Below are 17,670 nucleotides of genomic sequence, written 5' to 3' on the forward strand. Positions count from 1 at the left end.
TCTCTCTCTCTCTCTCCATATATATATATATATATATATATATATATATGAATTCAACTGTTTATAATTAATGCTAAGCTATTATTATTTTGACTGTTACAGTAATCACATTAAGTTACCATAATAACATGCTGTCATCAGGATTGTTACTAATCATAACCAGCGTTGAACAGCTGACCCAATTCTGGTTTTCTGACTATACCTTTGCATTGTAATTTTGAACTCAAACCAGAAGACAAGGGAACTCCTAGATCAAGCGCATTGAAGCAAACTAGCTTTCGTGGGGGACTTTCTGGTGGAACTAACTCACATTTGCGTTACATGGAGAGGAAACCACGAAAATCTCACATCGTTAGCTCTAAAGCAATGAGATTCTATCCTAAAATCGGTTTACCATTCAAGATATTTTACATCAGCACTGTGGTCGGCGTCAAACAGGAGCAAAATTCATATCAACCAGCCACCATTGGGATTCGAACCAACGTGGGTCACCTCATTGAGAGGCATTTTATTTTATTGATTTTGTCTTTGAATTGTGCTCAATTTGTGATACTTCTTTATTTCCGTACATAAAGTTCTTAATTATATTTTGCTTGGCTTTCATGCCATTATATTCTGTATTCAACTAATTGAACTAAATACTTTTTCAAATTTGGCCACGAGACATTCTGTATTGATTTAAATAGTACTTTATATCTCGAGAAATTCAATTCGCCATTGAACCATAGCATCGGTATATCGGTGCAAAGTTCTTGCAACTTTAATAAAGTGCTAATTTAAACTATATTTTCCTTCAAGCTAAAGCTCAGTATCATCTAATCAAGTTTAATAAATAGGTAAATAAATTGCAAGCAGGCAATTTGTTAATGTTTGTAGCAAACTTGAACGATATTACGATTCAATACATCTCAAAATTTCAATCAGTATACTTATACAAAATTTCATCATTTGAAAAACTCAGTATTCAGTCAAACAAGTTACGCTGTTTCAAAAATAAAGAATTTCCCACCCTACTGAAAAGAAATGATCACTGATAAACATAACAGTTGTTCCTTAACTGATTACTTTGAAAATTTCAAATTCCCTTCTAATAATCAGTTTGAAATTTTGAAAAATAGTCTGTATATGTGTCTTGAAATAACAAGATAAACTTTCGTCCATAGTTGACGATATGTTTCTATAAGTGAAACTGGTAGGGAAAAATTATAATATTACAAATCATTTTGCTCTTATTTAGATTAGAAGGGGTACTTAACAAGGAAATAAACTTAATATCTTATTCTATTGCTATCTATCTCTTTCTTGGTGCTTCTTGGCTTTCTCTTACCGATAGAGGAAAAGGTTAAGCATAAAAAATTACTTTTTTGAATAGACTTTCTGCTGTAGTTTCTTTTTTAAGTTAGGGAAACTAATGATATTGCAAATTATAACGCTGGGGAATAAATTGTTTGCTATATTTACACTTGATCTTGCCTGATTCAGATGCGGGTATTTCAAATCTGAAATTAGTTTTAATCCTAAAACTAAAAAGATTTTGAAATGAAATTTCATTCAATTTATTTTTGAAATGTGCAAGTTTAAAGACGCTATATATGACAAGGAGGATCAGTAAATATTGAGAAAAACTGATGGAGGTAAGACATATTATCAGGACTAAAACTGCATTGGAACCCACTACCGAAAATGTCGTCGCACGTAATGTACTAGTGAGTACTTCTCTATGATGTACTTCTCTATTATGATATGTTTGAAGCACACAAAGAAACAATTCATAATAGGAAAGCGCCCCTAGTGGTTTATGACTACATTTTCGGGCATGAATCTAGCGGCAATTTTAATCCTGACAATGTGCCCTAACTCTGACAGAGATTTTCGCAATATTTACGCAATCCCCTGTTATTTATAACATCTTTAAACTTTTATATTTCGGCAAAAAAAATAGATTAAAAATGTCATTAAAAAACTGTAGTTTATAGAGAGAAACCGATTGCAAATTTGAAATCAGTGCTGAGAAAAAAATTAAGATCTGTTAAGAAAATCATATGCAATAGAAAACAAAAACAAAACTAAATATGTTCCCTAGTGAATAGCTCATTAAAATTTATATGATTTATTTTAACTAAATAACTATAGTATGAGTGAAATTAATGCAACAATAAGAAATTTATTTCAATAGTAATTGAAAAATCATGCTTGAAATTCAGCATTAGTTGAAAAAAAATAAGTAAGTTGAAAAATTATCAATTTTTGCTTTAGGTCATCATATTTATCATTGATAAAGATTTGATGAAGTAACTCGTGAAAATGTTATTTATCTAAATATTCAAATTTACGAACAAAAAGGTTTAAAAGGAAAAAATTGGAAAAAAAAGAATATATGCAAACAAAAATATTTATTTAATTCATTTAGTAATTTTTCTGCTCGTATGGTAACAATTTACCTGAAATTCTGGTTTTTTTTAAGTGCTCGTCCACACATTTGATTAAAAAAATATACAAAACTGGAAAGAAAATTTAACCGGATTAATAGTTTTTACGACATGCTCTAAGAAGTTATGATAAAATTACTAAATTTTAATGAATTTTATCCCATATTTCAAAACAATATTTNTGAAATTCTTGGTTTTTTTAAGTGCTTGTCCACACATTTGATTAAAAAAATATACAAAACTGGAAAGAAAATTTAACCGGATTAATAGTTTTTACGACATGCTCTAAGAAGTTATGATAAAATTACTAAATTTTAATGAATTTTATCCCATATTTCAAAACAATATTTTTAGAACAATTCCTAATTTTACCCAAACTATTACCAAAGGTTTTTGGAAAAAATTACCGAGCTTTTTGGTAATAACAAAGAGCCAGAAAGCCTTTAAATTTGTTAACATATTCTGATAGTTTTAATCTTACTTTTTTTCCTCAGTGCATGATTAAAAACCCTTTCATTTGATTGAAGTATGAATTTAAAAAGTCCAAACTGCTGAAACGAAATTTTTGGCAACAAGAAAATTTCGAAATGAATAATAAAGAAAGTAATTGATTTTTATTGATAATCATAAATTTTGTCGCTTTAAGAAGTTTCTAAATGATAGATAAATATAAAACTAGTTCATTGCTTCCTTTTTTTCATTATTTATTGCTATTTCATAGGAAAGAAATGTCACAAGTCTGAAAGATTAAACACATTTTTTTCATCAATACTTAAGGAATATTCATTGATAAAAGTCAACATAATCAGGAACAACAATACTTAAAGTCAATTTCGCATACTTTACCTTTGTGTAAAAAAGTACATCTACAGCTAATCAATAACTTAAATTTTATAAATCTTTTTTCGTTCGATTGTACAGTTACAATTTATTTTTGTTTACTTATCAAGGTTATCTTAAGTTAGATGGAACTTATGATTAGATGGAGCTTAAGAGTTGGATGAAACTTGATACATTTTTCAACAACTTAATCAAATGCATGGTAATAATTTTTTTTGTGGTCTTGATTGATTCCAAGTGACCATTTAAGAAAAAAGATAATTAAATCATATCTAATTTGATATCAAAGAAGAATTTTCTCTGAATATAGATGAATAATATAAGTTTTTATTACTTTTTATTTGTTCTTTTTATTTATAATATCGTTTCATGATAAAAAAATCGCTTTATATTTTTGATAAATTTCAAATCAAAGAGTTAATTTTAAGTTTTTATAAAAATTGAATTTTCTTATTACTATGGTAATTCTTTATATCATATATTAATTTTTTAAAATACTTGAACTCGATTAATTATTTTTCATAATGTCTACTACGGATAACCAAATTTTACTATGATGCTTAATAAAGTCTGCTTCTAAAACCTATGTTTTGCTCATGCTTTGTAACCATAATGCTTAAGTATTTTTCTTTTGATAATAACTTTCTTTGACTGCAACAAAATATAATAAAAATAATCTAGTACAAAAAAAAATCTTTTATAAGATATTAAAAATCTAAAATAATAATGATTTTGAAAACTATTTTCTTACCAGTGAATTTTGATGCGATTCGTAAAGGCGATCATATGAATCAATTAATAAATTTCACAAAGAATTTTGAGAAAATTGTATATAAATACTGCTTAAATACACAGATATATACTTACAAAACAGTAACAATAAGCGTAAAAATTCTGAGCACATGATTCTGAGCTAAAATCCTGAGCACTGAGCTCTGAGCATCTGATAAACAATAAAACTTGGTGTAATTAAATCTTAGCTCCTTTAAGTAGCCGCTTTTTTTGAAAAAAAATTTTACTCTAAATGATGCAATGAAGCAACTTCTTTATAAACAAAGTTTCCAAAAAAATTTTAATTAATTTTTATTTTTATTTACTTTTTGTGTTTTAATTACAATATCTTTTCTTTACAACCTCATATAAAAGATAACACCAACTGCAGCAATCTCAAAGGAGTCCCTATAATGTTCCAAATCTTAAGTAACTGCAAAAATATTCTATGCAAACAATGTTGCTTGTTTAAATCTAGGCTGAAACATCTGCGAAGCACATTTCCACAGACGTTACATTTTAAGATCATTTATTTTCAATCATTTTCCAGAGTGTATTTAGTAAATATACATTAGAATTTTAATTATTCAGTGCTGAGGTATAGATAAAAAATATAACATGTTAAGAAAGAAGTCAGAACTATTTTACTCTGTTTGATTTTTATGCATAATATTAATTTAATTTATTTTTCAGTTAAATTATGCTAAATTGTCTTTTATTTTCTCAAATTTACTACAAAGTGTTACAGTCAGGTTTACATAAAATTCTTCACGGATTATCAGCAAAAGCTTTCTAAACTCATAAACTGAGTTAAAGCACTGAGTAAAAAAATGTGGCCAAAACAACCATAATATGGCAACATTTACAGTGATTTTGGCTCTATGGGAATACCAAACTGCTGCATAGTTTTTACAGAAGTTGTTTTGCAATGATTTCGTTAAATTCAACAATGAAATATGGTTTTATAATAAGTGATAAAATTTTGTAAATATGATAAATTTAAGTAATTTGATAATGGAATGGAAATGGGGTGGATCTTTGGAATGGAATGGAATGGATAATGGAATGAAATGGTAAGGAAATGGCATAAAAACCATTTTCTGTTTAGTAATTTTCCTTAAATGTGTAGTATTTGGAACTATAATTCTGAGAATAAGAATTTCTGGTGACTCTCTACCATATGTGCAGAAAAATTATGAAATGGATAGTTTAAATACTATATATTCTGGGTTTAATTAACCAGAATTATAGGGTTTCTTACGAGATATGTCACTACCATACAATAGGGTAATTGTAACGAAATTTATTTCTCCGTGAAACTTTACCCTCATACAAAAAAAAACGTTACAGCGCAGCATTTTTTTTTTATTTGTACAAAACAATCCAAACATCAGTTTTGAAGATAGATAAGTTTGAGAAAATTTTAACGCACCTTACTTCCTTCGAAAGAATGAGTTATTTAAAATTTTTATATTTTTTCAAAGCATAGAAAGTTGCATATTGATAGTATTAAGTAAAATTACTCGTACTCTCTTAAAATGAAAGAGTTATTTCCCCTACTCAAAAAAGAGTTAAATTTTTTTAACTCAACTTGAGTGAAACACATTCTTATTTGAGCGAAATTCTTACCTTGAGTTTATTCAAACTTGAGTGGTATTTATTAAGCAATATTTGAGTGCTCTTAGCTCAAACTTGAGTGATTTATTTAATATTTAATTGCGTGCGATATATAAGCTGGAATTTCTATCGCTTTATTTTAAAAAGCAAACAATAATAAATCTAAATAAAATTGTTATGTTCTGTGATCTAAATAGATTATGTCTTCGTTTTTATTTTACGTTAAAAAAAATTTTCTGGAGAATATGTCATTTAATATTTTGAATTAAGAAGAATTAAAACAACTTTTAGTTCACAGCGGTATTTCTGAAGAAGACGCTGTTTTACTTTTCAGTAAGTAGATATACTTTGTTGTTTTTATTTTGAAAATACTTTTATTTTGAATGTGTTATATACACATTCCATTTAAATTAGCTGTTTTTCAGCGTTTTTTAATAAAATATACTATTCTTTTAAATTATTTGTCAAAAAAATTTATTAAAATTGAAAGTGTTAAATGTGGATGATTATGAAATATTAAAAAAATTTGATTCCCTGCTAGAATCTTTGTCAAAGCATGTGGGAATATATTATATCTGATAAGAGTTTTAGAATTTTTTCAGATTTCATATTAAAGTTTTAACATTTTATTTTAATATAATAAATTTATATCCATGTTTTAGTTTTTTTGATGTATAATTTTGATACAAAACATTTCTGGATAATTAATTTCATATCATTCTATACTTCTTTTATAAAAGATATTTACGAAATTATTGTTCATACAGTCTATAATTGCTGTTATTTAAATTGCTTTCTATTAATAAAGTTGACTGTCTTTAATTTATGAAAGTTCACATCTGCAACATCCATTCATTCAAATCAGAATCTTCAGATGTTCAATGTATTTTATTATAAATATATCATTCAAAGAAAAAGTGGAAAATATTATATTTAAAAAAATTAAGCAGCATTTTGAATTTTTCTGTTTTTATCCTGTTTTTAGCTTTTATTTAATTGGAATTCAGAATTAATACTATCTTCTTATTTCATAAAGTATTTATCACATTATACAAACTATTTTTCCTTTGTTGCTAGCATAAAAGTTCTTACCACTTTTCTTCAAATTCAATTTTCGAGGCAAAATTGAAAATGCAGAATTAATATTTAATTAAAAGTACAATGCTAATTAAAGTATTTGAAAATGCAAATAAATTAGAATTTTACAATAGTTATAGATTAATAGTAAAAAAATAGGAGCAAAATTAAAAGTAATATTTATTATGAGATATAGTTCAATTTGAATTTATATACCTATATCCCAGCTGAAAATAAACTGTAGTTATTCTACAGAACTGAAGTAATTTCGTAGTTTTTCTAGAGTTAACTGCAAATTTTCTGTAGTGCAATCTTAACTGTAAAAACACTGCAGTTATTTTGCAGCTAATGCGAAGTAATTTCTCAGTAATTTATTTCGAAAAAATTTTAGCTATTGTCTACAAAATTACTGTAGTTTAAGTGAGGTCACTTGAAAATCATAAATTTAGAAAAAACTGAAACTTTAAATCCGTGGTCATTCTGCAGTAAATTTGAAGTAATTATGCAGTCATTGTTTCAGAAGTATACTTTCTGATGAATCTGCAGAAAAACTGCAGTTACTTTGCATTGTTGTAAAATTGAAAGAGTTTGATGTCTTCAATCTTGCTTTCCTGGCTGGTATATTAAATTTTTATAATGTTTTTTCTTTTTGATTATATATTAATTTCTTACAATTAGGTAAAAATTCTAAACATATATATTGATAACGGAAATAACGTACACTATCTATATTCATAATAGTTAAAATTCATAAAATACATACTTGATTTAATTGTAATTATTTATAATTCAGAAGCGATACAATTTAATTAGTTTAAAATATGCCTAAAATTAGGTATTTAAATATTTCTGTATTTTAGTAATTTTATTAAAAATGTCGTTTTCATTAATTTTTATTATTTATTTCTTTTTGACTTAAGAAAACTATGTTTGAGCAAAGTTTATGGTAAAAACAATATTAAAGTAAAGTCAAGTAGTTAATGTTAATTAGTTAATTTTTTTATTCGAATTCATACTAAGCTAGGATTATTGCAGAACAAAAATTATACTTATTTTTTTCTAATCAAAACAAATATATAGTTTGGATTTTAAACAAATTTATATCAAAAGAGTTTGCAAAATTGAGTTTGAAAAAGGGTATTTAATCCAGATTTTTTAGCTTTTAACGTCCTCTTCAAAAATTTATTAATTTCACTTAGTTTCAGAAATTTGTCTTAAAAAAATTTAGGCAATTTAAAACAATATACCTTTTTTATTGCTTGAAAATAAAGCTTTATAAATTAAACGAATAAATTTGTTCGAAAAAAAATGACTCATAGTATTTTCAATTGAACCTAAATGAGCATAATATTTATAAAACTGCTTACTTTAAAAATTCGTTTAGAGCTCCTTACTTTTAAAAATTAAACTTCAAAGAAAAATGACGTAACTTAGGGGAAAGAAAAAAAAACTCAAATCTACAGTGGTTAGGAATTTTTCATAAAAAAAACCTCTTAAGTAATAATTCATTTAATTGTTGTTTTACCGTATACAATCAAAATAATTGGATAACCACAAAATGCTGCTATTCAAACTGTTAACTCTGAAAAATTTTTTTAACTGTGTTTTCACCTTATTTGATTTAACAAATAAAAACTTTATCCTCGCCAACAAGACCCAGCTCATGAAACTAATTAGTTCTTTGTAGCCGTCTTGTCACAGGACTGCAGCCGAGATGGTTAATCGGTCAATCTCACGACAGACGGGAAGCCAGTTCGAATCCCAGCCAGTGTCGATATGCTCACAGCGAAAACTTTCACAAGTACTATATTATCTAATTCGATATTTAAATTCAACAAACGTTAAGATAAAAAAAATTCCTATCTAAGGCTTTCTCTATCAAAAGGAATTTTTTTGAAACGAAAACTATAGTATTTTTTATCGCTTACGATAGATGGCACCACTAAATACAAAAATTTCGAATATTAACAGTAAAAATTTTGACTGCAATTTACAAACTGAAATACTGAAAATCGCTCAAACACGAGTTAAAATCACTCAAGTTTGAGTGAAAACGATTCACTCAGGTAATACTGAAAATCACTCAAACTCGAGTGAAAATAACTCAAGTTTGAGTGAAATTTTTTTCACTCAAATTGAGCTATTTCCATATAACTCTTTCACTTGAGTGATTTTAACTCAAGATGAGAAGGCCGGTTTTTTCTAGATGAAAGAGTTAAATAGCACTCAAGTTGAGTTATTTTCACTCGTTCATTTTAAGAGAGTAAGCAAATATACAAAATTAAGTGATTTTGTCTGCTTGTTTTATTGAGTACATTTGCAATTGTAAAATACAAAATAAATAGCTATATATACAGTTACTCGTACAAATTAGAGAACTGTTTACAAACATATGTTATTTATTTAAGATCAACATATACATAATTCTCTATTATTACAAGATATAAAATTTATAAAACTAGTATCTTTACATAAAGGTACTAAAAAAAAACCTGAATGAGAAGCAAGTCTTTAAAATGAGGTAGTGACTTTGTCTATTTATCAGTGCCGCCCACATAAAATAGCAGTTAAAATAATGCTTTAGATAAATATATATACAAGACTAGATAAAAATAGTCTTATCTTTGAATACATATGTAACTAAGACAGTTAACATTGTTTTTACTACAAGTTAGTTATTAAAGATTAAATAGTTAACCAAGAATTTTGCTACTTTGTTTTATGCAAAGCGTTTTAAGTTACACTTTCAGTGTAATTTAATTTATCTTAATATATCATCTCTTCTACAAATGCCTCGGCATTGCACAAAACACAAATTTGTAAATTAAGGTAATTAGTCCTTCGACCTTGTTCAACACAAAACAGATAAAGTAGTTGTTTACTGGTATGTTTTATGAAAGCTTCATATATAAAATAATAGTTCAAATGATGGTTTGAATAAATATATAGACAAGACAAGATCTAACTAGTCTTATCTTTAAAAATACATAGAACTAAAGATAGCTAGCATTGTTTTTGCGCACACGAATCCCTATTTTAAAAGCAATAAAACAAAGAATTTTTCAATTTTGTTTTATGCCAAACGTTTTAAGATAAGATGGAGTTATATTCAAAGGATTGCACAGAACACAAATTTAAAAATCAGGTAATTATTTCTTTGACCAAGTTTACACAAAACACTTAGAGTAGTTGTTTGCAATGTAGTTAGCCTTGAATATGGTTATTTATGTAGTTCAAAGTAAAAGCAATAACTTAAAATGATGCATTTAACTCTAAGTTCTTATGCAAAACATTTCAGATAGTATTTAACATAAGAGTAAAACATAATACTACTTTTATATTGCTTGTTTTTGAGAAAAAAATTATCAATTTACTAAATACATAACTACAGATAGAATTTGTCTTTTCTTATTGTTAAACAAATTTATGCCTAAAGTACATTTATTCAACAGTTCTGAAAATGCACCATAGACTTATAGAAAACCTTTTTGGACAAAAATAATTAATTTAGGTATGCTTTTCTTATATATTTTTTTCAATTAAGTATTCTGATAACATTGTAGCCTCTTTTGTTTGAAATTACAAATTACAATAAATAGTTTTTTGAAATGTTATGAGAAAATAGTTTCAAATTAAATGTCATATATTTTAATAATTAATTAATTTCTGTCTTAAAAACATTATTATTATTGAAATCTTAGATATGTTTGGATTGTGAAAAACATTTTTGCACTTAGCATTGTATTTTAAAATATTAAAAGCATTTTCCTTTGCATATGAAACAAAAACTATTTGCGCAGGATTTTTCAATATTATCCTATTTGCTGATTCCATAACATAAAATATGCAAAATACTATTACAAACTCATTACTGGGAGAAGGTTGATTACAAACTGAATGTTCTAATTGTGATAGATATCCTTCTCTTTTCATTATACAAAACATTTAAATCTTCAGTTTATACTTTTAACTGAAGTTATTAATGCAGAATTGCTTAAAAATGAATGTATGATGCATGACATAAGATATTTAACAGTTTAATTCAATTTATACAAATTCACAAGATAAGTAGTTTTGACTGGTGTTACTTATTCAAAACTGCATTAATTCAGAATAGCATTTTAATTTTTAAACAAAATAACCTAATATGGAAGACTTTTAAAAACTAAATAATGCAAAATAAGTAGTTTTGACTGGTGGTACTTATTCAGAACTGCATAGCATTTGATGTTTAATCAATACTTATACTTAATTGAGCGATGATATAAAAGACAGGTTTACAAAACATAAGAAATGTTTTCGTATATTATTGGCTTCGCAATAACGTTAACAAGAGGATATTTAAATTATGTCTTATATTTTTATATACTACTTAAAAATGATTAATTTAAATTATTAATTTGCGCAAAACAAAGTTACATTTTTAATTACTTACATCAAACAAATAAATTATATTTAGATCCATTTCAACATAAAACAAATTGAATTTTTTAAAATTTGTGAAAAATGCATATTAACTAGATTTACAAGTAATAAATGATTGCTGCAGGTTAGGTAACTGCTATTAACTAAATAATAATACAATAGTTCTTAAAAGAAAACTGATACTAAAAGCGGAATAATTGGCACTTAAGTATACTATATAAAAAAACTGTAATATAATAACTTTAACGGCAATTTTTTTATTCTACTGTAATCAGTATTTTTTAATATTCTTAATACCTTTTTTTAGTATTCTATTCTAAATGAAATTCGTTAATTAGTATTCGATTAATGTTAAACTTTAGATTCCTTCTCAATAACAGTATTTTTTCAACATTCCAGCCAAAATATATAAACTTTAAAAGGAAATCAAAGTTATTCATAAATATTTCCTATCTTGTGCCAAAAATATCACTCAAATGATCATAAAAATTGCCTTTAAAATATAAATATTGAATATAATTAAGCTTTCGTCCTTTTCAAAGCACCTGAAAAATTACCTCAAATTCAATTGGCAAGATGACCTCGTTCTTTTGCCTCTATGAAGATATCTGACTATCGTTTGAACTTATTTTGAGCCAAATTCTCAGTATATAAATAAAAGTTTAAATTTGTTGAAAAACACACAATCAAAATATAGTAATAACGTTTTTACATCCTGATAATGTATTAATAATATTTTATTTCTAATAAGAACGTCTAATTTAGAATAAAAAATATTTCTGTGCTAGTGGCAACACTTCTGATGGTTCGCAAGTCAAATGCGTCCATGTTTCTTTACCGTCAACCATCTCAGCTGCATACACTTTATAAGTTTCTGGATCAACTGAAATTTCAAATAATATCTATATTATAATAAACCCTAAAAAAGTCAATTCTATGGTAAATTAAATCACTTATTTAAATTTTAGGATCGTTATTTTGATTAAATATTAGACCAACTAATTTGTAATAAGTTATAAAAATTTTGATTCTTGACTTTAAGTTACATAAAGAACTTCGACAATTGAGGAATATTTACAAGAGACTGAAATAAATGGCTTTGGAGTGGCAACAGTACCACAATATTTTCTAGTCAAAGCACACTATTTTAGAAAATAAACTTAATTCTTTAAAGAATCTGATGATGTAACTAATAAATTAATACAAAATTTATATACGTATTATAATAATCATTATTCATAAATTTAAAACTGCGTTTCATAAAATAAAAAACATACATAGTTGCACGAAGTATACACCTCTACTATTGTTATTAATAATACTTTTAAAAAAATTCCATCGGGGTGTGCAGTATATTTTAATCTGACGGATAAATACAAAAATAATTTAAAAGTTATCTTTTTTGCTTGGTTTTTTTAAATTATTTCAATAGCAAAACAGGAACAAATAAAATTTTTAAAAAACCTATCTGCTTCGCTTTTCTTATTTCGGTAATCAAATATGTTTTGATATTTTCTTCAGTCAAACATTTCTCAGTTAATGTTTATCTTGCATTCTGACTTAATGCACTGAAAAATTATATGGTCAAGACTACCAGAATGTGGTAAAATTTGGTGTTTCTACCTCTATAGGGACATTAAAAAGCTCGGTAAATTTTACTGAAGAGCTTTGATAATAATTTTAAGAAAAATAAATATATGAAGTAATAAAATATGGTTTTATAATACATAATAAAAAGTTGGTAAATATGGTGAAATTTAGTAATTTTTATGGAACCTGAGAGCTTGTCAAAAAATATTTGATTTAAAAAATTTACATTGCAATTTTATATTTTTTTACTAAATGTGCGGTTATATGAACTATAAATTTGAAAAAGAGAATTTCCGGTAACCGGTACCTTGGTAATAGAAAAATTACAATGGTTAAAATGCCGTATACTTTATTTCCAAAATAATGATTATTTATTACCAGATTTTAAACAGAATTCAATTCTCCATGAGTGTATCTTACGCTAGCGTTATTGACTTATCTAACTCAAACAATAATTTTCAATACCAAACAAGGACTCTAAAATATAAATATTAAAGACGGTCCTAACACAAGAAGAAAAAAAGTTTGAAAAATACTCTTAATGACATTTGCTTAAAAAAATTATTATGATAATAAAACCAAAATACGCTGTAATTTACCGGAAATTTTGATTTTCAAAATAATAGTTCTTTTTATCACACATTAAGTAAAAGATACAAAACTGAAAAATAAATTTAACGGCATAAATAGTCTTTATGCCGTGCTCTTTAGGTATCATAAGAAAATTACTAAATTTTAATCAAATTTATTACATCAATATAGCAATAAAATATGGTTTCAAAACCATATTTTATTGCTAATTTTACTGAAATTATTACAAAAGGTCTTCGATAAAAATTACCGAGCTCTTTAGTAATCTAAAAGATCCAGAAAAATTTTAATTTTTTGCCCTATTCTGATAGTTTTGAAAATGCATTTTTCTTTGTGAAGAGCTTAAATATTAATTTTAGATCCCTAACTATTTGTTTCATACTATTAACAAGTATTCTAAAAATAAATAAAGACGATCCTTATGGAACTTCTTTTATCGTGCTTATGTAACATCCATGGAAAGCTACATTAGAAATTAAAACAAAAAACAATTCTAAGTCAAAGGGATGAGCAAAAGTTTGATACTTTTTTTTTTCCTTTCAAGTTTGAAAATTACAATTCTTTTACAATACACCCTTCTTCTAAATTTAAAAATATTAAAACAGCTCTTAAACTTAATTCTACTAAGCAAATAATAATTTTCTAATCATAATTTTGTATAAATCAAAATTTTTTAAAAAAAAGTTTGATACGTGATAGCGATTCAAAAAATGACTCTTTTCATCATTTTACATCTTTTTTAAAAACGCAAATATCAAATTCAGGTAATAAACAATAATCACAATTACGTTTGAGTCGTAAACTAAATTTAGGTAGAAATAACATGTTTGATAGTACTTATGTAATTATAAATTCAATATTATTAGCCTAAAGCTATTTATGTATGTAAGCATATTAAAATTACAAAAACAAATTTTTAAAATTTAAATAGCTCATACCTTTCAACTTTGGTAAAGCATCATTCAAAACCATATTTTTCTTTCCTATATTTCTGCACTTTTCAACAGCAATAACTCTTTTTCCTATGTTGTATTTTTGAACTATATTTTTATCCATAGACACCTGAAAGAAATAATTTATGTATACAAATACATATATATAGTACGTCTCAAAATTCCGTCATAAAATTTCAATTGCAGAGCAAAAAATTGAAAGGTAAAATAAATAAATTCTGAGAGCAATTTTTATTGAAAGTGCAGTTTAGCTAATATAATTATTCAATACATCGAATAACTTAAACAAACTTCACCATTTGTTTCATATATACAAAATTAGCATTTAGTGAATTACAAAAGCACCGTTTTTAATATCTTCCATAAAAATATAGATCAAATAACCATAGCATTTTAATTTTAAAACAAAGTAACTAATATGGAAGACTTTTAAAAACTAAAGAATGTAACATCTTTAAAATTAAATAGTTCAGTGGAAAATGAAGGCGAAATTTAAAAAACAAAATTTTTAACCAAGCTTAATTTGTAAATCAATTTTTTTTTAAATCCATTCACTGAGTAGAAAAATAAATTCTCAATAATAGTGATACATTTTAACTAAAATCACCATTATTCGCATATTACTATCATGGCAATATTAATTTTTACTAAATAATCTTTTGATATAGAGCTATAATATATACTAAAATTTCACCTATAATGTCTAACACCGCAATATGATACATGTAATATATATATGTGTGTGTGTGTGTGTGTGCGTGATGCCACAATTGGCATAACATATTTATTTCCTATCTTTTAAAATATTCTTCATTACTTAAGTTTATTTTTATTAATAGAAGAATTATATTTAAAATAAATCAAAGACTTAATCTTTTAAAACGAACATAAAATATTTATTTCTTCTCTTCTAGATCAATGTAACGGATACTTTTTATTTCATTACTAGGCAGACTTATTAATTCACTGTCGCCTCTAATCGAAAACAAAAATCTATTTATAACTTTTTATTCTAAATTTCCAACCGCTAAATGTTTCAGTTGCATGGTTGTAATAATTCTCATAAATTTGTTGGCGACTCGTGATCGCCAAGGTGTTCTTTTAAACCCATATTGATATGCTGGTTGGCTTTGTTTTGGCTATGATATATTATGATAAATTGCCAATTATGGATCTCCTACCCACACTTTCTACGTGCGTTGGGAATAATTATATGGACTTGGAATTCAAAATTTGTGGGGACCAGGAGTCCCCTTTGGGGCATTCCTGTCCCAGTCATCCTAACGGTTTAAAAAAAATCTATGCAATCATAACGAAATGCTAACAAAAACTTTTATATGTGGAGGTTATATTTCCTTGATCCCTTCAAGGGATTTATTTTTGATAATTGGTAATTATTATGATGATTTGTATTGATGGCCATTCTCTATAATCTTCAAGAAATATTGCTTAATAAATTGGATTTTCATATTCACGATTCATATTCATTTTCTGGAGACTTTCATTTTGTTTCATCCATTTACTTTTATTAACGGCCAATACGAACAATAATGAATTAAAATGAATTTCATTCACCTTCATTATTAAAGTATAAAAAATCAACAATGTGCTTCCACATTTATTTACTCGTTATTCGTGTGTACTATATGGCAGGACTATTGTGTATATTCGCTCTTTTCATTTACATTCATCACTTTTAACTTAGATTAGATTACATTTTTGGATTTTTATTTCGTACGTAATTGTCTTTTAATTGTTTTAATTTAATTTCTAAATATATAAATAATTTTCCCAAAACATTTACAAAAAGATCCAAGGAATATAGGAACAGGATAAAGTTAGATCCATTTTTGTATACAGCACAGAAGGAAAAAGAAAGATGACATTTTTAAACCAGTTACTTCAAAATAAGAATAAGCTTTATGAACAAAAAAAAACGTAGTACAGAGTAAAAATACAGGCACTCAGAGTGCTAAATCTTTTTACTGTAAAATTCTACTTAACAAAAAATCTCATAAACCGCAATATTTACAGTAATATTTACTGCAAAATCACTGATTCACAGTAACTAAATAAATATTACTGTAAAGATAGCGGTATAAAACTTCGCGATAAAAATGGCTTTTACAGTTGCTGCATTAAGGGAGTAAGTATTTTTTATACAAGTTTAAACAGTGAATTTTTACAGTGTACCCTCTTTCTTTAAATAAAAGAATTGACTTATTCTAACAGCGCAAAATTCACATTGATGATAATCATGTACACTATTGAAAATGAAAGTTTAAAAAAGTCTTAAATGTAATAAAGTTCTAACATTACAATGACATTAAAAGCTAATAAATACTGAATTATTTGTAATTTTACTTGAATATTATAAAATGCAGATCTTTTAACTGGTAAAAAAAATTCATAATGAAATATAAATTACGTGACCAATGCAACTGCAATGAATCACTTAAAAATAAAGTGTTAGTAGTATATACCGCATACCTTAGAAACAAATACGCATGAATTTCTTCTAGTAGCAGTTCCACAGGCTCCATACATTTTTCTTTGCATTACGGGCTCAACTGTTGGTATGGAACCATTTGGCATTCCTAATAAGATACAAAATGAAAAAAAAATTGAATTTTAAGTTAATATCATTTTATAGAGCTCAGGTAGTTATCAGATTCAGTAAATACGACATCTTCAATTAATAACACTAGGTTTATAACATTTAAAACTTGGTCGCAATTTAAAAATGTGCTTCAAATATTTGTTTAAAATTTGGTATACTGATAAGGGCAATTTTTTATGGGAGAAAAGATATTAATTAAGTTTATTGTCTTTTTGTGACCTTTTTTATGTGCTGTGCACACAAAGAAAAAACGGACCACCTTAAATTACTTTTGATCAAATGACAGGATCTTCACATTCTTAGATCCAATCTTAATGCTTTGCAAGGGTGACTTCAATCATGCTTATTAGTTAGTGCAGACGATTTAAGTTACGAAATCAAACGCAAAATTGTGCTTTCTCTGAATAAACAGAACTTTTTTTCGATGGATTTGAATTCGAATAGTTATTGAGAAATCGAATTTTAAAGTATAACGTTTTTAAAATTTGATTTCGCAGAAACTATTCGACCGATTTCGATCAAAGTTTTTATTTTACCCTGACGTTGCGTTTTTTTAAAATTATGTGTATAAATTGTACACTTTACAATTTGAAATTATTTAGACAGTTATTAAATAAATTAATATAAAATAATATATATATTCACTTAAAGTTATCTTGGGTCTGTAATTATCTCTGGAAAAATGAATTTTATAATCGTCTGTAAAAAGTTTTCAATTAGCTTGAAAAATTCTTGAAATATAGAGAAATACGCGAAA

At 25.9% G+C, this 17,670-nt stretch overlaps 2 protein-coding genes across 3 annotated transcripts in view; both read right to left on the minus strand.

Moving 5' to 3' along the window:
* The window catches only part of LOC107449170 (uncharacterized), a 38,842-nt gene extending 35,486 nt beyond the window's left edge, over window positions 1–3,356 (minus strand). The window contains exon 1 of the mRNA XM_071185725.1: window positions 3,276–3,356. The gene's annotated coding sequence lies outside the window, so the exon portion shown is untranslated. The remainder of the gene's footprint in view (window positions 1–3,275) is intronic.
* A 5,664-nt stretch (window positions 3,357–9,020) lies between these two features.
* The window catches only part of LOC107449158 (urease subunit alpha), a 60,918-nt gene continuing 52,268 nt past the window's right edge, over window positions 9,021–17,670 (minus strand). For both annotated transcript variants that reach the window (XM_071182424.1, XM_071182426.1), the window contains 3 exons: window positions 16,784–16,890; window positions 14,279–14,402; window positions 9,021–12,042 (listed from right to left, as the gene is read on the minus strand). In XM_071182424.1, coding sequence (XP_071038525.1) covers window positions 11,921–12,042; window positions 14,279–14,402; window positions 16,784–16,890 — 353 coding nt within the window. In that variant the 3' untranslated portion in view covers window positions 9,021–11,920. The remainder of the gene's footprint in view (window positions 12,043–14,278; window positions 14,403–16,783; window positions 16,891–17,670) is intronic.

This window comes from Parasteatoda tepidariorum, chromosome 1 (genome assembly GCF_043381705.1).
Source record: "Parasteatoda tepidariorum isolate YZ-2023 chromosome 1, CAS_Ptep_4.0, whole genome shotgun sequence".
Classification (NCBI taxonomy): Eukaryota; Metazoa; Arthropoda; class Arachnida; order Araneae; family Theridiidae; genus Parasteatoda; species Parasteatoda tepidariorum.